Raw genomic sequence first — 27908 nt, 5'->3', positions numbered from 1 at the left:
ATGCCTCACTGGAGGATAAATCTTAAATCGGACACAATGGAGGCGTGGAAGAAGGGCGCTACAATTGTCATAGGTGATTTTAATCTGCAGACTGACTGGACAAATCAGATTGGCAGAGGTAAGATGGAGGACGAATTTATAGAGTGCATCAGGGATTGCTACTGAGAGCAATACGTTGCAGAACTTACCTGGGAATAGGCTATTTAAATCTAATAATGTGTAATGAGGTAGCATTAATAAGAGATATCATAGTTAAGGATCATCCGGGGGGAATGAGCACAACATGGAAGAATGTCAAAATCAGTTTGAGAGAGAGCAACTCGGGTTTCAAACTAGTGACCTCAACTTAAACAAAGACAATTATGGAGGTATGAAGAAAGAGTTGTCTAAAGAGGGCTGGAAAAAAAAAGACTAAGGGGAAGGTCAGTGGATGTGCAGTGGCAGACATTTAAACAGATATTTCATAATGCTCAGCATAAAAAAATATCCAGGTCAAAAAGAAGGACTTGATGAGAAGGATGAATGGCCGGTGGTCAACAAAGGCGGTCAAGGAGAGCAACCAATCAAAAACGAAGGCATACAAAGCAGCAAAAACTAATGATAGGCCGGAGGATTTGGAATATTTTAGCAACAAGCAGTGGATGACTAAGAATCTGATAAAGAAGCAGAAAATCCATTATGAAAACAAATTGGCAGGAAATATAAAAACAAACAGCAAGAGCTTCCACGGTTATATAAAAAGAAAGAGAGTGGCTAAAGTGTGTGTGGGACCCTTGGAGGATGCGACTGGAGAGTTGATAACAGAGAACAGGGAAATGGCAGATAATTTAAACCAATATTTTGCATCGGTCTTCACGTTGGAGGACACTATAAGAATCCCACAGATATCGGATAAGCAAGGAGCTAATGGGAAGAAAGAATCACAAGGGCCCAGAGATGGAGAATCGCAGAAAAACAATTATTTTACTCTTCAGTAGACCTGGCAGTTTTATAATGCTTTGAATCACACTGGTTGTGTTTATCATTTACAGCCGAATTGCAGATATTCAGTACTTTTCCTCCAACATTGACCCTCACTTTATCACAAATAAAACATCAATGATGCTGCAGATTGTCAGTTCCTGAACCAACACATGTATTTACGCAGCGACCCAGATTAAATTCAGACTGGGGCTGAAGAACGCAGTGAATTACATTCTCAATCTCATTGTTAAATTAGTGAAATCATAGAAAGAGCTGAAGGTTTCGAAGATTGGAACTAAATCCCATTCACATTCCAATCCCTACCCTCCACACATGACCAAAAGCATATTTTATATTCACAGCAATGAGCCCTGAAATGATTTAAATATGATTCTGAGATTATATTTTATTAATAAACTGACCTATTGAGGTGGGACTTCACACAAAGGCATCACTGAAAATCTCAGCTGGATTCAACCAAACCCAGCCTGGACGCAGAGCAAAATGGACAAAGCGACAAATCACAGTGATTGTGAGATGATGAAAGGAACAGAAGTTGCAGTGAGACAGGGACACCAGTAGATGGAGATGGTGAGAGTGGGGCAGAAACTGCAGTGAGGCAGGTACTCCAGCAGACGTGGATGGTGAGAAAGACAGTAAGTGCACTGAGGCATGGCCACCAGCGGATGGAGATGCTGAGCAATTGCTGATGGGAAATTCTGTGTTCATGAGTTTGGAAGTTTCCACTCGTTTGAGGTATTTACTTTATTTAAACCTGAGATGCTGAATAAAAGAATTGCAATACAATTTGCGTTAAATGGCTATTTTCCCACTATGTAAACAGTTGTAACATTAAACTGGCTGATGTTTGTAAAATTATTTTGATTGATGAAAGGTAATGTATAAATAAAGCAACATCATTAAATAAAACTCATGCAATCATTCACACATAAACGCTCTCTAAATGGGTTGTGTTGAGTTCTTCATCGTTAATGTTATGCCATCGGTCTCTCTCACCTATCTTTCCATGCTGGTATCTTTTCCACTATATGTAAGAGTAATTGAAGTTTTGATCCTGTTGGCTTTTGAAAGTTAATATTGAATCTGCTTTGAGAAACCTATCAGATAGTGAATTCCAGAACATAACAACTCCCTGCCTATTAGTTTCTCCCCTCTGTTATGTAAACAGTTTTTCATCATCTCTCCAAACAGAGGGAAACATTTTAAATACAGTTGATTTCTCCAGGACAGCAGATGCAGAGGAGCTGGAAACTCCTGAATTTGGACAAGCGATGAACAAAAACCCCTCTGAATCCCCCAGGAGAGCTGAGGAAAGAAACAGTCAGGGAGCAAATGGAAACAAGTGACACTTTATTGCAGCAGCAAAAACTCTTTGTCAGAATGTGGAGGTCGTTATCACTGAACTTAAAAAGTGAGGAGAAAAGTGGACGATTGTTAATAAAATTTGTGTTAAATGTCCATTTTCCAGCTTGATAAACCCTTCTAACATTAAAGTGGTAAATGAGAAGGAAGTTTTTCTTTTCCAATGATTACAGGCTAATGTTTAAATTCAGAGACCCGATAAGCAAGACCAGAGCGGCGTGAGCGAGAGCGGCAACAGGGGCGAGGAGACGTGGATAAAAAAAAAGAAACAGTGGCTCTGTACTGTGGACCTGCTTGACCAAAAGAATCGAAGTGTGACGCCACAGGAGAGCTGGTAATTGACAGGTGGGTATTTCCTCCGTGTCTCTATTTTTGTTTTGAATCATTACACGTTGAGTGTTCACTTAAATAATTATTTTTTTAAATACTGAGATCCAAATTAACTGATTAAATAGAATAGAGATGGCTGGGCAGATGATGTGTTGCAGCTGCAGTATGTGGGATCTGGTGGACGCCGGTGCGATCCACGGTGATCACATCTGCAGCAAGTGTTGGCCTTCAGCTCAGAGTTGATGAGCTGGAGTCCCAGCTGCGGACACTGCGACACATCAGAAATGGGGGGAGTTATCTGGACACTGTTTTCAGGAGACAGTCACACCAATTAGATTAATTACATCAAAATTGGACCGTCGGCAGGGACAGGAGTGTGTGACTGCGCGTGACGCAGGTATGGAGATCCACAATTTAGCTTTGGAGGAGCCTCAGCCAGTTTTATTTAATTCATTCATGGGATGTGGGCGACGCTGGCCAGACCAGCATTTATTGCCCATCCCCAATTTCCCTTGAGAAGGTGGTGGTGAGCTGCCTTCTTGAACCGCTGCAGTCCATTTGGTTTAGGTTTCCCACAGTGCTGTTAGGAAGGGAGTTCCAGGATTTTGACTGCGAGAATGAAGGAACGGCGATATAGTTCCAATCAGGATGCTGTGTGACTTGGAGGGGGACTTGCTTGTGGTAGTGTTCCCATGTATTTGCTGCCCTTGTCCTTCTAGTTGGTAGAGGTCGTGTGCTTGGAAGGTGCTGTCTCAGGAGCCTTGGTGCATTGCTGCAGTGCATTTTGAAGATGGTACGCACTGCTGCCAATGTGCGTCGGTGGTGGAGGGAGTGAATATTTGTCGATGGTGTGCCAATCAAGCAGGCTGCTTTGTCCTGGATGGTGTTGAGCTTCTTGAGTGTTGTTGGAGCTGCACCCATCCAGGCAAGTGGACAGTATTCCATCACACTCCTGACTTGTGCATTGTAGATGGTGGAATGGCTTTGGGGAGTCAGGAGGTGAGTTACTCGCATGATGATTCCAAGCCTCTGACCTGCTCTTGTAGCCACGGTATTTATATGGCTACTCCAGTTCAGTTTCTGGTCAATGATAGCCCCTTGGATGTTGATAGTGGGGGATTCAGTGATGGAAATGCCATTGAATGTCAAGGGGAGATGGTTAGATTCTCTCTTGTTGGAGATGGTCCTTGCCTGGCACTTGTGTGGCGCGAATGTTACTTGCTACTTATCAGCCCAAGACTGGATATTGTCCAGGTCTTGCTGCATTTCTGCACGGACTGCTTCAGTATCTGAGGAGTCACGAATGGTGCTGAGCATTGTGCAATCATCAGCGAACATCCCCACTTCTGACCTTATGATTGAAGGAAGGTCATTGATGAAGCAGCTGAAGATGGCTGTGCTGAAGCCACTACCCTGAGGAACTCTGCAGTGATCTCCTGGAGCTGAGATGATTGACCTCCAACAACCACAACCCTCTTCCTTTGCACTAGGTATGACGCCAGCCACCGGAGTGATTTCCCCCTTATTCCCAATTGACCGCAGATTTGCTAGGAATCCTTGATGCCATAATCGCTCAAATGCTGTCTTGATGTCAAGGGCAGTCACTCCCACCTCACCTCTTGAGTTCAGCTCTTTTGTCTATGTTTGAACAAAGGCTGTAATGAAGAAAGGAGCTGAGTGGCCTTGGCGGAACCAAAACTGAGCGTCACTGAGCAGGTTATTGCTAAGCACGTGCTGGTGATGACACCTTCCATCACTTTACTGATAATTGAGAGTAGGCTGATGGGGCGGTAATTGGCCGGGTTGGACTTGTCATGCTGTTTGTGTACAGGGCAGACCTGGGCAATTTTCCACATTGCAGGGTAGATGTCTGTGTTGTAGCTGTACTGGAACAGCCTGGCCTTGGGCGCAGCAAGTTCTGAAGCACAGGTTTTCAGTCCTGTTGCCGGAATATTGTCAGGGCCCATCGCTTTTGCAATATCCAGTGCCTTCAGACATTTCTTGATATCACTCGGAGTGAATCGAATAGGCTGAAGTATGGCATCTGTGATGTTGGGGACTTCAGGAGGAGGCCGAGATCGATCATCAGCTCCACACTTCTGGCTGAAGAATGTTTCAAATGCTTCAGCCTTATCTTTCGCACTGATGTACTGGGCTCATCCATCACTGAGCATGGGGATATTTGTGGAACCACCTCCTCAAGTTAGTTGTTTAATTGTCCAACTCCATTTACGGCTGGATGTGACAGGACTGCAGAGCTTAGATCTAGTCCGTTGGTTACGGGATCGCTTAGCTCTGTCTATCACATGCTGCATACGCAGTTTGACATGCAGATAGTCCTGTGTTGTAACTTCACCAGGTTGACACCTCATTTTGAAGTATGCCTGGTGCTGCTCCTGCCATGCCCTCCTGCACTCTTCATTGATCCAGGGTTGGTCTCCTGGCTTGATGGTAATGGTAGAGTGGGGGCTATGCCGGGCCATGAGGTTCCAGATTGTGCTGCTGCTGATGGCCCACAGCGCCTCATTGATGCCCAGTTTTGCATTGTTAGATCTGTTGGAAATCAATCCCATTTAGCACGGTGATAGTGCCACACAACACGATGGACGGTCTCCTCAATGTGAAGGCGTGACTTCGTCTCCATAAGGGCTGTGCTGTGGTCACTCCGACCAATACAAACATGGACAGAAGCATCTGCGGCAGGCAGATTGCTGAGAACAAGGTCAAGCATGTGTTTCCCTCGTGTTGGTTCCCCCACCACCTGCCGCAGATCCAGTCTCGCAGTTATGTCCTTTCCAACTCGTCCAGATCTGTCAGTAGTGGTGCTGCCGAGCCACGCTTGGTGATGGACATTGAAATCCCCCACCCAGAGTAAATTGTCTGCCCTTGCCACCTTCAGTGCTTCCTCCAATTGGTGTCCAACATGGTGGAGTGCTGAGCCATCAGCTGAGGGAGGGCGGTAGGTGGTAATCAGTAGGAGGTTACCTTGCCCATGTTTGATCTGATGCCATGAGACTTCATGGGGTCCGCAGTTGATGTTGAGGACTCCCAGGGAATCTCCCTCCCTGCTGTATACCACTGTCCCGCCACCTCTGGTTCAGTGCGCCATTCAAGTGGGAGGAGAACAGAGAAATGTAGTTGTAATAGGGGATAGCATAGTTAGGGGAATAGATGCAATTCTCTGCAGCAAAATATTAAATTCCAAAGGCTGTGTTACCTGCCTGGTGCCAAGGTTAAGGACATCTCTTCTGGGCTAGAGAAGATCTTGGAGTGCAAGTGAAGGATCCAGGTGTCATGGTCCACATAGCTATCAACAGCATAGGAAGGAGGTTCTCCTGAGGGACTATGAGCAGCTCAGGGCTAGATTAGAAAGCAGAACCACAAAGGTTCCAGATTACTACTTGAGCCATGTGCAAGTTGGCATTGGGGAAATAAGATTAGAGAGGTAGATGCATGGCTCAAAGATTGGTGTGGGAGAAATGGGCCCCGATTATGGGACACTGGCAACATTACTGTGGAAAGAGAGAGCTGTTCCATTGGGATGGGCTTCATTTGAACCATGCTGGGACCAGTATCCTGGAGAATCGTATAAGTAGGTTTCCAGAAAAGACTTTAAAGTAAATAGTGGGGGGAGGGTCCAATAGAAGGGCAGTTTAAAAAGTCGAAACGTAACGAGACAGCAGAGGTGCATGGTAATGAAAGGGCATACATTAATCGGAATGTGACAGGAAGGGACACAGAATACAAGCATAAGAGTGCAGCAGAAATTAGAACCAGAGTACGTAAAAATGGTTTATAAAAAAAAGTCAAAGCTTAAGGCTCTTTATCTGAATGCGCGTAACACTTGTCACAAGATCGATGAGCTGATGGCACAAATAGAAATAAATGAATATGATTTGATAGCTATCATAGAGATGTGGTCGTAGGATAACCAAGACCGGAACCTCAATGTTGAAGGATATTCGGCGTTCTGGAAGAATACGAAGAAAGTAAAAGTAGGTGGGGTAGCTTTGCTATTGAAGGAAGTGATCAGTGCAGTTTTGAGTAAGGAAATAGGTGCAGTGGATCCTGATGTAGAAACAGTTTGGGCTGAAATAAGGAATAGCAAGCGAAAGAAATCACGGGTGGCAGTTGTCTATAGGTCTCCAAGGAGTTGCCTCTCTGTAGGACAAAGTATTAATCAGGAAATGATGGAGGCGTGTGAGAAAAGCACTCCAATTATCATGGGTGATTTTAATCTGCATTTCGACTGGACAAATCAAATTGGCAAGGAAGACGAATTTGTAGAATGCATCAGGGATTGTTTCTTAGAACTATGCATTGCAGAATCTACCCGGGAACAGACTATTTTAGATTTAGTAATGTGCAATGAGGTAGGATTAAGAAGATATCTCGTAGCTAAAAATCGTCTCGGGGGATGTGTTCATAACATGGTACAATTTCAAATGCAGTTGGAGGGTGAGCAACTCGGGTCTCAAACCAGTGTCTTCAACTTAAACAAGGACATTTACAGAGGTATGAAGAAAGAGTTGTCTAATGCGGACTGGTAACATAGAATAAAAGGAAAGACAGCAGATGAACAGTGGCAGACTTTTAAGCAGATATTTCATAACACTCAGCAAACATTTATTCTGGTCAGAAGAAAGGACCCAATGAAAACGATGGACCACCCGTGGATAACAAAAAGGACGTTAAGGAGAGTATCAATTCAAAAACGAAGGCGTACAAAGTGGCGAAAGTTAGTGGCAGGGCAGAGGATTGGGATTTTTTTTTATAAATCAGCGTCTGACTTGAAGACTAACGAAGAGGGAGAAAATTGATTAAGAGTAAATTGGCAAGAAATATAAAAACAAGCACAAAGAGCTTCTACGGTTATATGAAAAGAAAGAGAGTAGCTAAAGTAAGTGTGGGACCCTTAGTGGATGAGACTGGGGAATTAATAACAGGGAACAGGGAAATGGCTGCTAATTTAAATCAATATTTTGTATTGGCCTTTACGGTGGAGGACACTATAAACATCCCAACAATAATAGATGTAAATGGGAGGGAGGAACTTGTAACAATCTCTATGACGAGTGGAAAAGGTTCTTGACAAACTTATGGGAATAAAGGCAGACACGTCGCCAGCACTTGATGGCCTGTATCCAAAGGTTTTAAAAGAAGTGGCTGCAGAAATAGTAAGTGCATTGGTCATAACATACCAAAACTCACTGGATTGCGTAAGGTACCAGCGGTTTGGAAAACCGCTAATGTGACGCCCCGATTCAATAAAGGAGGGATACAGAAAGCACAAATATATAGACCAGTTAGCTTAACATGGGAAAATGCTCGAGTCCATTATTAAGGAATAAATAGCAGGTCATTTAGAAAAACATAATGCAATCACACACGGTCAAAATAGTTTAATGAAAGGCAAATCATGTTCGACTAATTTGTTAAAGTTATTTGAGGATATACCCAGCAGTGTGGATAAAGGGGAACTGGTAGATGTTGTGTTTTTGGATTTTCAGAAGGCTTTCAATAAGGTGCCGCATAAAAGTTTATTGCTGAGGGTATTGGGGGTAATGTGTTGGCTCAGATCAAGGATTGTCTGGCACATGGAATGCAGAGAGTCAGGATTAATGGGTCTTCTTCTGGTTGGAAAGCCATAACGAGTGGGATGCCAGAAGCATCGGTCCTGGGGCCTCAACTATTTACTATCTATATTAATAACTTGGAGGAACGGACAGAGTGTAGTGTAGCCAAATTTGCTGACCATGCAAATTTAGGTGAGAAGGCATGCTGTGATGAAGACAGAAATAAGCTGCAAAGGGATATAGATATGTTCAGTGAGTGGACAAAAACATTGACAGATGGTGTTCATTGTGGGAAAGTGTGAGGTCATCCAATTTGGTAGGAAGAGTAAAAAGGCAGATTATTATTTAGATGGAGAAAGACTACAAAATACTGCAGTACAGAGGGTTCTGGGTGTTCTTGTACATTAAACACAAAACAGTTATCATGCAGGTTATCAGCGAGTAATTAGGAAGGTAAATGGAATTCTGGCCTTTATTGCTAGGGGGTTAGAGTTTAAATGCATGGAAGTCTTGTTACAACTGTGCAGGAGGTTGGTAATGCCACACCTGGAGTACTGTATACAGCGTTGGTCCTCATATTTAAGGAATGATCTGCCAGCATTAGAGGCAGTTCATAAAATAATTACTAGGCTGTTTCCTGGGAGGAAGCCTTGTCTTTATCAAGAACAGCTAAACAGATTAGCCCTTTTTTCATTGGAATTAGAATAATTGTTCACCTCCAGGGTTCTATTAATTTGCCTTCCAATTGATTCAAGGCCACGTTATAAATGAGTTTTTATGATAAAGGAGGAACAGTTTGGATCTTGTTGCGCTGAACCAACTTGCCAATACGGCACATTTCAATCGTCATTGGCAACTCTGTCGTCCGTCACCCATACACATCAAAATATTATACAGAAGTGCCAATTATCAGCAATTCATTTCTTTATCTTAGCATCACCTGTGGCAGAAGGTTCCTCAGGAACATTTCGTGAACAATCCATTCACTGTCATTTCGCACGTCGGCCTAGTTTTGCTTGTGTATCACACAGCACAGAAGGCAGTGCATCGTGATCAATGGGTCTTTTTCAGATTGGAAAGCCGTAACTAATCGGGTGCCACAAGGATCGGTCCGAGGACATCAACTATTTACGATCTATATCAATGACTTGGAGGAAGGGACAGAGTGTTGTGTATCTAAATTTGCTGATGATTCAAAAATAGGTGGGAAGACATGTTGCGATGAGGACACAGTATCTGCAAAGGGATATAGATAGGTCAAGTGAGTGGGGGGAAGAAAAGAAAACTTGGCAGATGGAGTTCAATGTGGGAAAGTGTGAGGTCATCCACTTTGGTGGGAAGAATAAAAAGACAGATTATTATTTAGATGGAGAAGGCTACGAAATACTGCAGTACAGAGGGATCTGGGAGCTCTTGTACATTAAACACAAAATGTTAGCATACAGGTGCAGCAAGTAATTAGGAAGGCAAATGGAATGTTGCCCTTTATTGCCAGGGGCTTAGAGTTTAAAATAGGGAAGTCTTGTTCCAGGGTATTGGTGTGGCCACATCTGGAGTACTGTGTACTATTTTGGTCCCCATATTTAATGAAGGATATATTAAAATTGGAGGCTGTTCAGAAAAGGTTCACCAGGCTGATTCCTGGGATGAAGGGGTTGTCTTATCATGAACGGCTAAACAGGTTAGGGCTTCATTTATTGGAGATTAGAAGAATAAGAGGTGACCTTTTTGAAACATATAAGATTTTAAGGGGGCTTTACAGGATAGATGTTAAGACTATGTCTCCACTTGTGGGGGAATCTCGAACTCGGGGTCATAATTACAGAATAAGGGGGCACAAATTTAAAACTGAGATGCAAAGGAATTTCTTCTCTTAGAGGATGGTGATTTTCTGGAATTCTGTACCTCAGAGAGTTGTGGACGCTAGGTCACTAAATATATTTAAGGAGGACGCAGATAGATTTTTGAAATCTCGTGGAGACGAGGGGTATGCGGAGCTGACCGAAAAGAAGAGTTGGGACCTGGTGAAGCCCATCCATAATCTTATTGAATGGCGGGGCAAGCTTGAGGTGCTGAATGGCCTAATCCTGCTCCTATTTCTTATGTTCTTATGCAAACCATCTGGCAGATCTAAATTTCTCAACTGAACTGACAGCAAAAATGTGTATTGGTGTAAATGGGAGGTGTGCTCCCTCACCCCCAGGAACAGCGGGCAAGCAGAGTAAATTTAATGGAGTATGTATTGCAAATGAATATTATATAAGGCAATGTTGCAGGCAAGTAACAATGAAATGGAATTAGGAAAGTAAAAGGTGAACATTGATTGTGGAATGAAGAGAAAAACCGACAGTTCCAGAGTAATAGCGCTCGACCTCGCGCATGTTTCAGCTAATCTGCTACTGAAACGCTCATTTATGCTTTTCTTTCCTTTAGACTTGACTCATTTCCTTCATTTTTATTCTCTCATGGGATATGGGCGCCGCAGGGAAAGCCAGCATTTGTTGCCCATCCCTACTAGCCATTGAGAACTGAATGACTTGTTAGGCCATTTCAGAGGGCAGTTAAGAGTGAATCACATTGCTGTGGGTCTGGAGTCACATGTCGGCAAGACCAGGTAAGGATTTCCTTCCCTAAAGAACGGTAGTGAACAAGATAGCGTTTTACAACAATCAATGATAGTTTCATGGCATCATTACTAAGAGTAGATTTCAATTCAAGATTTTAACACACTGCTGGCTTGTCTCACACATGCTGCTCTTTGCATACTTGAGGTCATACAATCTGTGTTGCTCTTGTATTAACTCACACCAAATCTCTTTACACGATCATTGACCTAGATTGGCTCCCAGCCAAGCAATGTCTTGATTTTGAAAATTTCCATCCTTGTTTGCAACTCCGATCCATGATTTCGCCCCTCCCTATCTCTGTAATCTCCTCCAGCCCAACAACCCCCCGAAATACCTGCGCTCCTCTAATTCTGACCTCTTGTGCATCCGTGATTTTAATGCTGCATCATTGGCAGCTTTGTCTTCAGCTGCCTCGGCCCCAAGCTCTGTAATATCCTCTCTACACTTCTCCGCCTCTCCACCTCGCTTTCCTCCTTTCTGACACTCCTTAAACCCTACCTCTTTGTACAAGCTTTTTGTCATCTAACCTAATATCTCCTGTTGTGTCTCAGTGTCATATTCTGTTTTAAAATGCTCCTGTGAAAAACCCTTGTGATGTTTTATTATGTTAAAGGCACTGCATACATATCAGTTGTGCTTGTTAAAGTTTGCAGACATGATATGATATTAACATATCTTTTCTGCTTGCCAGTAATTATCCCATTTTTATCCAAACAACGAATTATTTTCTCCTGGGTTGTGACCTCTGGAAATTTGTCCTGTAGTGACGTTGGACTGATTGGTTAGGAGTTACAGGGTTTACCGCATTTCTGTTTTTTTAAACAGTTTATAACATTTGTAACCCTCCAGTCCTCTGGTACCATCTCATATTCCAGAAGGATTGAAAGATTCTGGCCAGTGCCTCAACTATTTCCACCATATTTTTCTCTCCTACATCGCATCCGGACTTGGATTATGGCACAAAATATTCGACTTTATTATGGAAAGAAGAAGGTGAATTCAACTTGTTTGTTCAGTGACTGTAATTAATGCCAGTCTCCATGGACCCTAATTGGATCACTGGAGGATTTCCCTCTTCTGTTAATAAGGACCTCCGTTCAGTGTGCTGTCCCATAGTGTCCGCAAGAATATCACCCCAGCACTAACAGGGATTTGCAGTTCCAGAGAGAGGGAAAGGATAGATCAGAATCTGAAAACATTAGTTGTACTGTTACAGCAATGGGTCAGAATCTGAGAACCATAGATTGTAACGTTACAACAATGGGTCGAAATCTGGGAACAATAGATTGGAATGTTACAGCATTGGATCAGAATCTGAGAACAATAGATTGGAATGTTGCAACAATGGGCAGGAGTTTCTCCTGGAATCAGTACATTCTTTCTACATTTTATGATGTGCTATCATTAGACACCCGGATCAATCTCACACTTCGGTTGATTCAATTAATTTACTATCCTATGCTGGCTATGATTGGTGTCACTGGTAAGTCTCTCTATATAGCTATTAATTTTATAAACCACGTTTAACAGCATTACTGTCCTTATCATTTACTATGCCTTGCTTTTTTTATTATTCATTCATGGGATGTGGGCGTCGCTGGCCAGGTCGGCATTTATTGCCCATCTCTAATTGCCCTTGAGAAGGTGTTGGTGAGCTACCTTCTTAAACCTCTGCTTTCCATGTGGGGTAGGTACACACACAGTGCTGTTAGGAAGGGAGTTCTAGGATTTTGACCCAGCGACAGTGAAGGAACGGCGATATAGTTCCAAGTTAGGATGGTGTGTGACTTGAAGGGGAACTTGCAGGTGGTGGTGTTCCCATGTATGTGCTGCCCTTGTCCTTCTAGTTGGTAGAGGTCGCGTGTTTTGAAGGTGCTGTCTAAGGAGCCTTGGTGCATTGTTGCGGTGCATCTTGTAGATGGTACACACTGCTGCCACTGTGCGTGGGTGATGGAGGGAGTTAATGTTTGTAGACGTGGTGCCAATCAAGCGGGCTGCTTTGTCCTGGATGGTGTCGACATTCTTGAGTGTTGTTGGAGCTGCACCCATCCAGGCAAGTGAAGAGTATTCCATCACTCTCCTGACTTGTGCCTTGTAGATGGTGGACATGATTTGAGGAGAGTTACCAGCCACAGGATTCCAAGCCTCTGACCTGCTCTTGTAGCCACCGTTTTTATATGGCTACTCCAGTTCAGCTTCTGGTCAATGGTAGCCCCTAGGATGTTGATAGTGGGGGATTCAGCGATGGTAATGCGGTTGAATGTCAAAGGGAGATGGTTAGATTCTCTCTTGTTGCAGATGGTCATTGCCTGGCACTTGTGTGGCGCGAATGTTACCTACCACTTATCAGCCCAAGCCTGGATATTGTCCAGTTCTTGCTGCATTTCTACACGGACTGCTTCAGTATCTGAGGAGTCGCGAATGGTGCTGAACATCATGCAATCATCAGCGAACATCCCCACTTCTGACCTTATGATTGAAGGAAGTTCATTGATGAAGCAGCTGAAGATGGTTCTGCCTCGGATGCTACACTGAGGAACACCTGCAGTGATGTCCTGGAGCTCAGATGATTGACCTCCAACAACCACAACCATCTTCCTTTGTGTTAGGTATGACTCCAGCCAGCGGAGGGTTTCCCCCCTGATTCCCATTGATCTCAATTTCGTTTGGGCTCCTTGACGCCATACTGGGTCAAATGCTGCCTTGATGTCAAGGGCTGTCACCCTCACCTCGCCTCTTGAGTTCACCTTTTATGTCCATGTTTGAACCAAGGCTGTAATGAGGTCAGGAGCTGAGTGGCCCTGGCGGAATCCAAACTGAGCGTCACTTACAGGTTGTTGCTAAGCAAGTGCCGCTTGATGGCACTGTTGATGACACCTTCCATCACTTGACTGATAATTGAGAGTAGGTTAATGGGGCGCTAGTTGGTTGCGTTGGATTTGTCCTGCTTTTTGTGTACAGGACATACCTGGGCAATTTTCCACATTGCAGAGTAGATGCCAGTGTTGTAGGTGTACTGGAACAGCTTGGCTAGGGTTGCGCCAAGTTCTGGAGCACAGGTCTTCAGGACTATTGCCGGAATATTGTCAGGGTCCATAGCTTTTGCAGTATCCAGTGCCTTCAGACCTTTCTTGATATCACGTGGAGTGAATCGAATTGGCTGAAGTCTGGCATCTGTGATGCTGGGGGACTTCAGGAGGAGGCAGAGATGGAACATCAACTCGGCACTTCTGGCTGAAGATTGTTGCAAATGCTTCAGCCTTATCTTTCGCACTGATGTGCTGGGCTCCCCCATCATTGAGGATGGGGATATTTGTGGAGCCACCTCCTCCAGTTATTTATTTAATTGTTCACCACCATTCTCGGCTGAATGTGGCAGGACTGCAGAGCTTAGATCTGATCTGTTGGTTATGGGATCGCTGAGCTCTGTCTACTGCATGCTGCCTACGCAGTTTGGCATACAAGTAGTCCTGGGTTGCAGCTTCACCAAGTAGACACCTCATTTTGAGGTATGCCTAGTGCTGCTCCTGGCATGCCTTCCTGCACTCTTCATTGAACCAGAGTTGGTCTCCTGGCTTGATGGCAATTGTAGAGTGGGGGATATGCCGGGCCATGAGGTAACAGATTGTGGTTGAGTGCAATTGTTCTGCTGCTGATGGCCCACAGCGCCTCATGGATGCCCAATTTTGCTTTGCTAGATCTGTTTTAAATCTATCCCATTCAGCACGGTGATAGTGCCACACAATGCGATGGAATGTATCCTCAATGTGAAGGCGGGGCCTCGTCTCCTCAAGGACTGTGCGGTGGTCACTCCTATCAATATTGTCATGGACAGATGCTTCTGCGGCAGGCAGATTGGTGAGTACGAGGTCGAGTATGTTATTCCGTCGTATTGGTTCCTGCACCACCTGCCGCAGACCCAGTCCAGCTGCCTTATCCTTTAGGACTCGCCCAGCTCGGTCAGTAGTGGTGCTTCCGAGCCACTCTTAGTGATGGACATTGAAGTCCCCCACCCCGAGTACATTTTGTGCCCGTGCCACCCTCAGTGCTTTCTCCAAGTGGTGTTCAACATGGAGGAGTACTGAGTCATCAGCTGAGGGAGGGCGGTAGGTGGTAATCAGTAGTAGGTTACCTTGCCCATGTTTGACCTGATGCCATGAGTCTTCATTGGGTCCGGAGTCGATGCTGAGGACTCCCAGGGCAACTCCTTCCCTGCTGTATACCACTGTGCCACCATCTCTGCTGGGTCTGCCCTGCCGGTGGGACAGGACGTACCTGGGGATTGTGATGGCAGTGTCTGGGACATATACTGCAAGGTATGATTCCATGATTATCACTGTGTCAGGCTGTTGCTTGACTCGTCTGTGGGACAGCTCTCCTAACTTTGGCACAAGCCCCCAGATGTTAGGAAGGAGGACTTTTCAGGGTCGACAGGGCTGGGTTTGCCGTTGTCGTTTCCGGTGCCTAGGTCGATGCCGGGTGGTCCGTCCGGTTTCATTCCTTTTTATAGACTTTGTAGCAGTTAGGGACAACTGAGTGGCTTGATCGGCCATTTCAGAAGGCATGTAACAGTTAACCACATTGCTGTGAATCTGGAGTAACATGTCAGTCAGACCAGGTAAGTACAGCAGATTTCCTTCCCTCGAGGACATGAGTGAACCAAATGGGCTTTTCCAACAATTGGCAATGGTTACATGGCCATCATTAGACCAGTTTTAATTCTGCTGTGGTGGGATTCGAACCCATGCCCCCAGAAGAATACCCTGGGATTCTGGGTTACTAGTCCAGTGATAATACGAATACGCCACCTCCTACACTTGTTGCTGTTGATATTCCTGGCGAAACTATCTCCCTCAGCATCCGACACTGGCCAAGATTTTCGGCTCAATGTCACCACTGGAGATGACACTATGGAAGCCTGGATCAATAAAACAGTGCACGATAAACAGTCGGCCACTTGTGCACGAGTCGTTTTTAAAGTATTTTTCCTTCCCTCTCTATCTTCTCCGATTGTGATCTTTGGCTCTACAGCACTGCTGACACCAACACTCTGGAAGCCTTGGTCCATAAAATAATGGGATCTGCGAAAACAGACAATTCAATCTCGGCTTGCACAGTACCCATGCTGGGCATGGCTCCAGCCTGGACATACGGAGCATGTGGTGTTAGTGTTAGGAGGAGTTTGAATGAGACATCAATCTCCCATTCCGATAGCTTTGATGTACGTCTTTGAAACTTGATCTGTGCATGTCCACTGACCGCCTGTGTTAGTCACTGGCAGCTGAACATATATTAAAGCAGCGCGACGAAACCCCTCTCGTGTTATTTAAGAGGACCAGACATCCAGCTTTCTGGTGAGGTGCTTGTAACTTACTTCTGCTATTGTAAAGATTGTGGAGGTGCTGTGGATGTTTTTCTGCAGGTTGTGTTGTGAGCTGCTGCAGACAAAGAGAACAAAGAACAAAGAGAATTGCAGCACAGGAACAGGCCCTTCGGCCCTCCAGGCCTGTGCCGATCCAGATCCTCTATCTAAACATGTCGCCTAAAAGAACAAAGAACATTACAGCACAGGAACAGACATTCACGGAGGTCACAGGAGTTGGTGACCCAAGTCTGGACAAACTATAGGGACTGTATTTACAGTGTGTCTGGGTCTGTAACATGAGCAACAAATGGAGCAGAGGCTGCAGAAAGGGGATGTTCTTGCAAAGTGGGGTGGGGCCGTCTCTGCCCTACTCACCAGGGGTTTTCCAACAGCATTTTTTATACCTACACCAAACCCAGGAGCAGTGTCTGAGGTGACTCGGATTCAATAAGGAGGTGGTCACAGAGCTATGTCGCCTCCTGCAACACGACCTGGAGCCTCACATCAGTGTGAGGACGGAGCTGTCAGTGGCCGATAAGGTCATAGCTTCATTGAATTTCTATGCATCTGGATCTTCCAGGCATGAGCGGTCGTTATATCCAACATAGAGTCACAGAAAGTGATAGGGGCAAAGTCATAAATAGGAAATAAGGAGGTCATTACTCCCATCGTGTCCATTCAGGTTATCTGGTGAAGAGCCCGCTCAGTCCTACTCCCCGGCTCGTTCTCCATAGCCCTGCCAGTCCATTTCCATCAAGTGTCCATCCAGTTTCCTTTCAAAAACATTGATAGTCTACACTTCCACCACACTCGTGGGCAGTGAGTTGAAGGTTATTACCACTCGCTGCATAAAAAAAAGATCTTCCACATTGTCCCCTGCATCTCTTACTCTGGCAAGAGAGAATCTGAACATCTCCCCTTGGCATTCAATATCATTCCGATTGCTGAATCATCCACCATCAATATCCTAGGAGTTACCATTGACCAGAAACTGAACGAAGGTAATTATATAAATGCAGTGGCTACAAGAGCAGGTCTCCTCCTGATTCCCCAAAGCCTGTCCATCATCTACAAGGTATAAGTCATGAGTGTGATGGAATACTCTCAAGTTGCCTGGATGGCTGAAGATCCAACAACACTCAAGAAGCTCGACACCACCCAGGACAAAGCAGCCCGCTTGACTGGCACACCATCCAAAAACATTCACTCCCTCCACCGTCGACGCACAGTGGCAGTAGTGTGTACCATCTCCGAGATGCACTGCAGCAACTCACCATGGTTCCTTATGGAGCATCTTCCAAACCCCTGTCCTCCGCCACCTAGAAGGACAAGGGCAGCAGATACATAGGAACACCACCACCTGCAGGTTCCCCATCCAAGCCACACACCACCATGACTTGGAACTATATCACCGTTCTTTCACTGTCATTGGGTCAAAATCCTGGAACTCCCTTCCTAACACACTGAAGGTGTACCTACCCCGCTTGGACTGCAGCGGTTCAAGAAGGCAGCTCACCACCACCTCCTCAAGGGCAATTAGAGATGGGTAATAAATGCTGACCTAGCCAGCGATGCCCACATCCCATGAACGATAAAGCCTGCAGATTGTGTTTATAGGCGTTGCTCCATCAGTTAATGGAAATGGTTTTTACTCATCTAACTGATCTAAATCTGTCATAATCTTGTACTCCGCTATTATATCTCCCTTAATCTCCTTTGCTGGAGGTAGATCAACCCCAGATGTTCCAACCTAACCTTGCAGCTAATATCCTCCAACCCTGGAACCATTCTGTTAAATCTCCTCTGCACCGTCTCAAGGATCTTCTTATCCTTCCTGAAGTGTGGTTATCAGAACTGGATGCAATACTCCTGCTGCTGCCTAACAAGAGCTCTATTTAGGTCCATTCTAACGTCCCTGCTTTTGTACTTAATTTGTCTGTTCAGCTGATGTTTTTCCCGCCAAACTTTGAGTCCAATTTATTCTTCACAGATCCATTCCTACCCCATTGAATTTGGCTTTCCTGCAGATTTTTTTTTACCTTAGCTTGTTCTTTGTCCTTTTCCATAACCAACCTAATCCTAATGATGCAATGATCAGTGCACCATAAAGGTTCTCCAACTGATATTCTAACCACTTGGCCCACCTTATTAAGAAACACTCAGACCAGCAATGCCGCCCCCCCCTCCCCACTTCACACGCTCTCTCGTTGGACTGGAAATATGTAGCTTCAGAAATTTTCCTGAACCCATTCTTGAGACTTTCCCCCCTGTCTGCCATCCACACTACTGCTTTATCAGTCTATATTTGGATAATTAAATGCCGCATTATAACTTCTCTATAATTAATTCATCTCTCTGTAAAAAAATGCCACCAACACAATCGTTTAATTAACATCTTTATCAAACAACACATCCAATTATACAAACAAAACTGAACTATTCAGACTTGAGTACTCCCTTGGAGCCTGTCTTGTTGGTGTCCTCGACTTGCCTCGTGTTCTTGCACAGTGTTCCCCAGTGGCCGCAGCATGGCTGGTGAAAGGCTGCTGACATTCACTGGGAGAGATTGCAGATGGTCTTGCAGGACACACTCGGATAGCTCTGTGCTTGAGGACTCGGATTCAGACTGCACCACCTCGAAATGAGAAGCAGCAGCCTGGGCTGGCTGATAGGTAAGAGCAGGGACACTGGTTGAGTGACAGCGAAGGAAGAAGAAATACTGTCATCCTGAGAGAGGGCAGCAGGTTCATGTACCACGGAATCACTGCCACTTCCACGGGGAGACAACTCAGAAATACTAGTAATCTACTGTATCACAGATTGATGGACAGCTGTGAGAGTCTGCGAACCCCAGTGACATCCACAGCCATGTTGGAAGCAGTCTGTTCCTACATGGCAGCCAGCATGGATCTTATGATCTCAGTCTGACTTTAGGTGTCTGCCGTCTGTACTGCAGTGGAAGCTGAAGAAATGGTCACCAGACGCTGCATCACAGCTGGGACCACGAGTGCGGTCATGGAGTTAGTGACCACGTCCACAGCGGAAAGAATGGGCATCATGCTCTGTACAATGTTCTGTGTCCTGTTGGGGCTGGATCCCTCCATGCTCATGGAGAGTGACAACAAACTGTCTGACAGACCTGACAATGGACAAAGTATCTCAGTGTACATGTCCATCGGCATTCTCCTGTGTGCTGCTCCAGCAATTTTCACATCTGAGTTCTTGTGTGCTATAGCTCGTTTATGAACTCGCCCTCCGGTGAGCTGACACATGAACTGTCTTCCCCCCTCCCCACCTCGGCTTGGCTGCAGCTTACTTGTGCTCAATGACACACCCCGTGCAGATTCAGACTCTATACCAGCCACTAAGGTTCAGGCAGTGTAAGTATTTAATCTGGTGGTTGTGAATATCAAACCATGTTATGGGGCTTCTCCATCAGTGCTGTGCCGCTGCTCTCTCTGTCTCCTGGAGCTGCTCTGACTGGGAAGGCGGCAGTTTTGGGTTAGCATTGGAAATTATAAAATCAGAAGGGGAGAGTTGGGGGTGAGGGACTGAGGGTGTTATGGAAAGCAGGAGGTTCATGGTCCCGCCGTCTGCAGCTTCTGCATCATCCCAGACAGCAGAAAGAAGGGGAGGAGGCAGTTAAGAAGGGACATCAGGCAGGAACATGGCATCATACTGAAATCACTCGGTGATGCCAGAAGTTGCGAACGAGCTTCAGATAAAATTAGGTTCCTGATAATCGTGCAGCCAGACAGCAGCCCAGAACACCCTGGGCGGCACGTAGAATACATGGACATAAGGAGGCAGCATGAAGTTTGTGTGTTACCTGCGTCAACAGTATCTCGCACGGACAGATCATGAATCACAATACCTTGTCCTGAAAAGCAGCAGAAACATATTTTTATCTCTGTGTCTATTAACCTTTTTCTCTTTCACCTGTGTCTCACTCTCTATTTTTTATTGTCTGTCTCTTGCTCATAGAATCAAAGGTTGATGCAACGCAGAACGAGCCTATTCGGCCCATCGTGTCAATGTTGTTTCTTTGAAAGAGCTATCTAATTAGTTCCCCTTTCATCCTCTATCCCCAGACTCCAGCATTTCTTTTCTTTCAAGTATTCATTAGATTCCCTTTTGAAGGATATTATTGAATCTGCTTCCACCATGTTTACGGGCAGTGAATTCCAGCTCCCAACAATTCGCTGTGTAAGAAAATGCTCCTCATTTCCACTATGGTTTTTGCCAATTACCATCATTTTGTTTTTTCTTAATATTGAACTTTCTGACATTGGAAACACTTTCTCCTTAATTACACTATAAAAAGTCTTCCTGATTTCGATATTAAATATACCCTTACCCTTCGTTTTTCAAAAGAGAACAATCAAAGCTTTTCCAATCTCTTCTTGTAACTGAAATCCCAGATCGCTGGTACAGTATGATTAAAATGCTGTTGCTCCACGTAACATTCACTGAGGCATGCCGTACTGTTTTGTATCAGTTTCGTATAACTTTCTTCCTATGGTTATCTATGTCTGTATTTATAAAGCCCATGATCCCATATGCTTTCTGAACAGCTTTGTTAACCTGTCCTGTAACCTTCAATGATTTGCACACGAACTCGCCAGGTCTCTCTGTCCTTGCACTCCCTTCTGTAGCTTGCATTGTATCACGCAAACATACTTCCAAAATGTAATCCCTTTCACATCTATAACAGATACAAAATACTGGGGATGCTGGAAATCTGAACTAAAACATAAAAGTGTCGGAAATACTCAGAATTGATGAAGGTTCACAGACCTGAAACATGAATTCTGTTTCTATCTCCACAAATGCTGCCAGAACTGCTGAATATGTCCATCATTTTATGTTCTTAACTCACATATTTGCTGTGCCGATTAATATTTGAGAAGAATGAAGCTATTGTTTACAGTTCCCACTCCAAACTCTATTCCCTCGCTCCCTGCTCCATCCCTCTTCCTGGCAACTGTGCGAGAATCAACCAGACTATCCATAACTTGGTGCCTTATTTGATACCGAGATGAGCTTCATAGGAACGTAAGAACATAAGAAATAGGAGCAGGAGTAGGCCATTCGGTCCCTCAAGCCTGCCCCGCCATTCAATAAGATCATGGCTGATCTGCTCCAGACCTCAACTCATCTTTCGTTCCAGCTCCTCATAGCCCTCAATTTCCCAATGTTTCAAAAATCTATCTACTTCCTCTTTAAATAATTTCAGCGATCTGGCCTCCACAACTCTCTGGAGTAGAGAACTGCAGACATTCATAAGCCTTTGAGGGAAGAAATTCCTTCGCATCTCAGTTTTAAATGAGTGCCCCCTTATTCTGAAACTATGACACCTAGTTCAAGATTCCACCAGTAGTGGAAACATTTTCTCAACATCTACCCTTTCAAGCCCCCTCTGAATCTTACACGTTTCAGTAAGATTACCCCTCATTCTTGTAAACGCTAATGAAAAAAGGCCTACCTTTTAGCCATTCTTGATAAGTTAATCCCTTCATCCCAGGAGTCAGCCCAGTGATTCTCTTTTGAACTGCCTCCAATGCCAGTATATCCTTTCTTAAATACGGGGACCAAAACTGTACACAATACTCCACGTGCAGCCTTACAACACCCTGCACAGTTGTCACAAGACTTCCCTATTTTTGTACTCCAACCCCCCCAGCAATAAAAGCCGAAATTCCATTTGCCTTCTTAGTTACTTGCTGCATCTGCATGCTATCTTTTTTGTGTTTCATGCACAATAACAGATCCCTATATGCTGCACTTTCTGGAAGTCTCTGTCCATTTACATAATGGTCTGGCTTTGATTATTCCTACTGAAGTGCATGATCTCAGACTTCCCTACATTAAACTCCATCTGCCAAATTTTTGCCCACTCACTAAACCTATCTATATCCCTTTACAGATTCCTTATGTCCTCATCACAATATGCCCTTCCACTTATTTTTGTATCGTCAGCAAATTTGCATACATTACATGCTGTCCCCTTTGTCCTCCAAGTCATTAATATAGATAGTAAAAAGTTGAGACCCAAGGACTGATCCTTGTGGCACTCCACTGGATACGTCTTTCCAACCTGAAAAAGACCCATTAATCCCGACTCTCTGCCTTCTGTGAGTTAAACAATCCTCAATCCATGCTGATACAATGCCCCGAATACCAGGAGCTCCCATCTTGTGAAATAGTATTTTATGTGTCACTTTATCGAATCCTTCTGGCAATCCAAATATTCTACATCTACCAGTTCCCCTTTATCAACTCTGATTGCTATATCCTCAAAGATCTGTTGCAAATTTGTCAAACATGATTTCCAACCACATATATGCCCTTTCACAAGGATGGCCTATTTCCACCTCTGTAGCATCGCCTGACTTCGCCCCTGTTTCAGCACCGCTGCTCAAAGCGCTCATTCATGCCTTCCTTACATCTAGACTTGACCATTCCAGTACCCTTCTGTTGATCTCCCACATTCTACTGTCTATAAACTTCAGGTCATCCAAATCTCTGCTGCTGGTGTGTTAACTCACAGTAACTCCTGTTCACCGACCACTCCTGAGCTCGCTGATCTACATTGCCTGTTGATTAAGAAACGTCTTGATTTCAAAATTCTCATCATTGTTTTCAAATGTATCCATTACCTCACCGCTCCCTGTGTTGGATTTTATGGGTGCCCATAAATTGAGGTCGTTGGTGGGGCCCCAGACAAACGTGATGGTTAGTGGGGGCAGAGGGTTTGCCATTGCCCCATTGCCAAGTGATCCTGCCAGGGGAGGGAGGTTGTCCGATGATGACCTTCCCACCCTAAAGACAAATGTAGCCCTTAAGTAGCCATTTGAGGGCCCCTTTCCGCCACCACTGGAGTCTAACCAGTGGGAGGGGTGGGGTGACCTCACCTGTGGAGCGTGACTTGCAAAATGGAGCACCCTCTCTGCGGGCTTGGTGGGAGGCTGGGTTCTTTGTGCGCAATCTGTGGCCCACGGGGGGTCCCAGCCGTGAAACAATGAAGCTCCCATCCGCTCTCCCTGGACTTTATGACCAGTGCTCTAATCCCCCTCACTGGGGCCTTCCAGACTGGACCTGGCGACCCCGCCTCACTCACCCTGGGTCCAAGTTCCAGCGCTCGGTCTGGTTCCAAGACCTCTGCAGTACTGACACAAAGAACAAAGAACAACGAAAATTACAGCACAGGAACAGGCCCTTCGGCCCTCCAAGCCTGCGCCGATCCAGATCCTCTGTCTAAACCTGTCGTCTATTTTCTTAGGGTCTGTGTCTCTTTGCTTCCTGCCCATTCATGACAGTGGACATCTTCCCGCTGACAGTGCCTATACTGCTGAACTGCCGAAGCTCTTTTTGGCCAGCAGCTCATGGAGGTGGAATTTTCATATATAAAGGTACTAGGATCCTGGCTGGCAGACTGAGACAGGAAAAAAACCATGCAGGATCACTCCATGACATGGGGATGGTACGAAAATGTCGAGCTGGTATTGCCACCGCCTTTCTGGTTTGGCGCTGCGAGCACCGCCTCCTACACATGTCCAGTCCACTATGTCTGTAATCTCCTCTTCCCCACCAGACAATAAGGTATCTGTGTTCATCTATTAGGGGACTTTGAGTTTAATCTATTCACCACTGGTGGCTGCACCTTCAGTTGCCTGAGTCTAAGCTCTGTAATACCCTCTTCACACCGCTCCACCTCACTTTCTGCCTTTAGGATACTCCTTAACGCCACCCCACCGCCCCCCCCCCCCACACAACCCCCCTCCCCCCATCCCCCACACTCTTTGATCCAACTTTTGGCCATCTTACCTCCACTCTCTTTATGTGATTTGATGTCTTATATTGTTACATAAGGCACCTGTGAAGCATCTTGAAATGTTTTACTGCATTAAAGGCAGCGCTATATAAATACAAGTTGCTGTTGTTTCTGCCCATCTCACCAATCTGTCTCTGCCCTCATGAATTATATTACTAGTTTCCTCGCCCTTCACTGACCTTTCACGCTGCATGACCTCTCCATGAAGTCTAAGTCATTAATGTACATCAGAAACAGCAGTGGTCCTAGTACTGAACCCTGGGGAACAGCCCTGTACACCTCCCTCCAGTCTGATATTGATAAAAGACCTCCTGCAAATGGTTACTGTCCTCGTCAATATTTACTGGGGGGGGGGGGGGGCTGATGTATTATAAACCCATTATTACTCATGTTTAATTTAATCCTATTATTTTATTAACTTGTTAATCCACTCCTAATTCCAGTTGAAATCCGTTTGTTTTAATTCTATTTCCCAATCCAATCATGCTTGTATAATTTAAACCCTGGGCGGAATTAAATGGGTTCCCAGGAGTTAGGATAGAAGGCGGAGGGGCTCCTACGGCGGTGATGTAGACAACCTTCTTACCCAGAGGTCAATTGAGGCCGTTAACTGGAATTACACGAGCGGTTGGTGGCAGCTCCACAGCTTGTGCAGGCCTCCCAGTAAAACAAGGCATCCCCTCTGCAGGATTGGGGGAGGCCTCCTCCGAAGGGTAATATGTGGGCCGTGGACGGGCACTCAACAGCAAAGACTTCTTCTGCATTAAACTGCTCCGCACTCAGCCAGCCCCATCACCACCTTCCAGGAGCAATCAGACTGGACGCTGATACCCTACCGCACTTACCTGGGGTCTGGAACTCCAAGGCTGCTCTAGTCCCAGGCCTGGTGAAGTATCAGCAGTGGTCCCCGCTCCCTTGCTGGCCACGGCCATCCCACATCACTTCCCTGAGGTCCCGGGTTCTGGCTGTGGGCCTGCTTCCAGGACTGGTGCATTCTCAGCAGTTGTCCCTCCTCCGTAGCTAGCCCCAAATTGCCCACCACACATACCTGGCTCTGGGGTCTCGAGGATAGGCAGTGGTCTTGTACTGGCAGTGTCCCTCCCCCCATTTCCTTATAGGTCCCAGGCGACAGACTCACATGTACCTTGGCTATGGATGTCCAGGAATGGTCCTTGTCCCAGGCCAGCTGTAGTACTGGCAGTGGTGCCCGTTCCCTGACTGATCCTGGCTATCCTATCAGCCTTATCGGAAATCCAACCACGAGTGACATTCCTGGTCCCAGGACCTATGTAGTACGGGCAGTGGCACCCAGTCATTGATAGGCCCTGAGACCCCGCAACACTTGCCTTTCATGTCGGGCTCCAGCAGGGCACCTAATTCCAGGTCTGCTGTAGTACCAGCAGTGGGCCCCGACTCTGACGGGCCCCCACGAACTCCGAAGCTTATCTGAGAAATGGGACTCCAGTAATGGTCCGGATTTCAGGACTGGAGTAGTTCCGGCAGTAACACCCACTCCCTGACCAGACCCAGAGGATCCAAAACACTTACCTCGGGTCCCGGCTCTCCAGTCGTGCTCCTGGTCCTAGGCCTAGTACATTACTGGCAGTGGCCCCGACCAGTTGAACTGTCCCTGGTGTCCTCGCCGTATTTACCTAGGTTCTAGGGCTCCAGCTACGGTCCTGAACACAGGCCTAGTATAGTGCTAACATTTCCACTGCTCCCGGCGGTGTTGCCAATGCTGCTGAGCTGCTGGACCTCTGATTGTTCAGTAACTTTGGCAGGTGGTATTCCCATCCTAAAAGGGGTGTAGACCACGGTACCAGGCAGTTCATTTTCCGAGCACCACTGAACTGCACCGGACGTGGGCTCCAAATTGCCATGTCGGGCTCACCTCATGTTTTCAGTCCGCTGTTACAGTCTGCTGGCTCCGCTAAAGTCAACTCCCTGTTGGAAGCAGAAATCACTTTCACGAGTGCATTAATTGGAGACATACTGAACGTGGTAACAAAATGTACAATGTTACCTGAAATCCTTCAAACTGTGTTTTTTTCTCCTAACCTGATGCATAATTTCCTGATAATTTCCTTTGTCAACTTAGTGACGATTGAGATTATTTGTTTCATTGATTTTTTCTAATGGACCCATTCCCAATTATTGCTTTGAAATAATTGAATTCCGTGCTGCCTGTCACAGGTGAGAGAAGCTCTCAGTCAGTCCAGCCTTTAAATTTCTATGCAACAGCAAAGTGCTGCAGATGCTGCAAATCTGAGATAAAAACAGAAAATGGTGGACATATTCAGCAGGTCTGGCAGCATCTGTAGTGAGAGAAACTGAGTTATTGTTTCAGGTCGGTGACCCTTCATCAGAACTGGGAGAGATTGGAGAAGGAACAGTTTTTAATCCAGACAGGGAAAAGAAGGAGGGGGAGAATTATGATCCACACTGAGTTGAACAATTTCACTATCATCCTTTTGTCAGTTCAGCTCTCCTGCCTTGCATTGCAAGACACACCTTCCTGTTTGTTCTTTCAGTTCCAATATTTCAATGTATCACTGGATACAGGAGTACATTTGTAAATCTCGATAAGTTTGAAATCAAACTGGTCACTTTTCTCCCAGGTTGTTGACCTGTTTATTTCCCTTCCTCACAGTCAACTTGCTGACGATTGGGATCCTGCCTCAGGGAAAATGTGGTCTCTCCAACTGTGTCACTCGGTACCTGGTGGCCATGTCAGTGGCGGATCTACTGGTCATTATCCTGGACCTGATATTGAGACACATTCCCATTGTTTATTGGGAACAGTTTCAGTTCCTGTTGCTCATCCCCGTGTGTAATATTCACGCCGTCCTGCTTTATGCAGCCACAGACTGTTCTGTCTGGTTCACCGTCACTTTCACCTTTGATCGATTTGTGGCCATTTGTTCCCAGAAGCTGAAAAGTAAATATTGCAGAGAGAAAACGGCTGCTGTGGTTTTGGGAACAGTGACAGTGCTGAGCTGTTTAAAGAACATCTTCTGGTATTTTATGTTAACAAGTCAGTATCGGCTGGGGAACCTGCCCTGGTTTTGTGATGTTACAGAGAATGTTGCGGAATCTCGTGTCTGGGGAACAATCGAATTGGTCCATTACATTCTAACCCCGGGGCTCCCATTTGTGGTGATTCTGCTGCTCAACGCTCTCACCGTCAGGCACATTTTAATGAGCAGCAGAGGACGCAGGAGACTCCGGGCTAACAGCAGTGGAGAGAGTCGCAGAGACTCAGAGATGGAGAGCCGAAGGAAATCCATCATTTTACTGTTAGTTATTTCGGCAAATTTCATTCTGTTATGGACACTGTTAATGCTGTACTCTATATGGAACAGGATGGGGTACTTGGGGTCTGTGTCTGCTTATCTAGCTGTGTTTCTGCAGGAATCGGGCTTCATGCTGCAGCTCCTCAGTTGCTGCACAAACACTGCGATTTACGCCGTGACCCAGGCTAAATTCAGAGATCAGTTGAAGAATGTGCTGAAATATCCCTTTCCTGCAATTGTTAAACTCATTCAATGATGACAGGCACTGAATCACTGACTATTTCCAGCAGCTGGGGGACGGGGCCTGTCACTATGGATCCAGATCGGGGGGGCGGGGCCTGACGCCATGCAGACCGAGCGGGGGGCAGGGACTGTCTGTGCAGACAGAGCGGGTGCCGAGACTGTCGCGATGGTGACATAACGGGGGTGGGACCTGCCGCTATGGTGACAGAGCGGTGACAGTGCGGGGGTTGTGCTTGTCGATATGGTGACAAAGCGGGGGTAGGGCTTGTCGCTGTGCTGGCAGGGCAGTGTGGT

At 45.7% G+C, this 27908-nt stretch overlaps 1 protein-coding gene across 1 annotated transcript; it reads left to right on the top strand.

The window, feature by feature from the left end:
- LOC137358852 (probable G-protein coupled receptor 139) lies at nucleotides 1-27627 on the top strand. Its single transcript, XM_068025069.1, has 6 exons — nucleotides 1-118; nucleotides 6321-6454; nucleotides 8118-8228; nucleotides 11729-11872; nucleotides 12167-12362; nucleotides 26729-27627. The coding sequence occupies exons 1-6, from the start codon at nucleotides 1-3 to the stop codon at nucleotides 27625-27627; spliced, it is 1602 nt and encodes a 533-aa protein (XP_067881170.1).
- The last annotated feature ends 281 nt before the right edge of the window (nucleotides 27628-27908 follow it).

Source organism: Heterodontus francisci, unplaced genomic scaffold (genome assembly GCF_036365525.1).
Source record: "Heterodontus francisci isolate sHetFra1 unplaced genomic scaffold, sHetFra1.hap1 HAP1_SCAFFOLD_157, whole genome shotgun sequence".
In the NCBI taxonomy this organism is placed as follows: domain Eukaryota; kingdom Metazoa; phylum Chordata; class Chondrichthyes; order Heterodontiformes; family Heterodontidae; genus Heterodontus; species Heterodontus francisci.
Note: the sequence above shows the minus strand (reverse complement) of the source record. Positions and strands in the feature narration are given on the sequence as shown.

Bases quoted from the DNA above. Each gene is read 5' to 3' on its own strand.
- LOC137358852 (XM_068025069.1), top strand. From the start codon at position 1: ATGCCTCACTGGAGGATAAATCTTAAATCGGACACAATGGAGGCGTGG. The intron at 6,455-8,117 runs GTACGTAAAAAT...AATTTGTTAAAG, and splicing joins CAGCAGAAATTAGAACCAGA to TTATTTGAGGATATACCCAG. The intron at 8,229-11,728 runs GTATTGGGGGTA...GTAACCCTCCAG, and splicing joins ATAAAAGTTTATTGCTGAGG to TCCTCTGGTACCATCTCATA.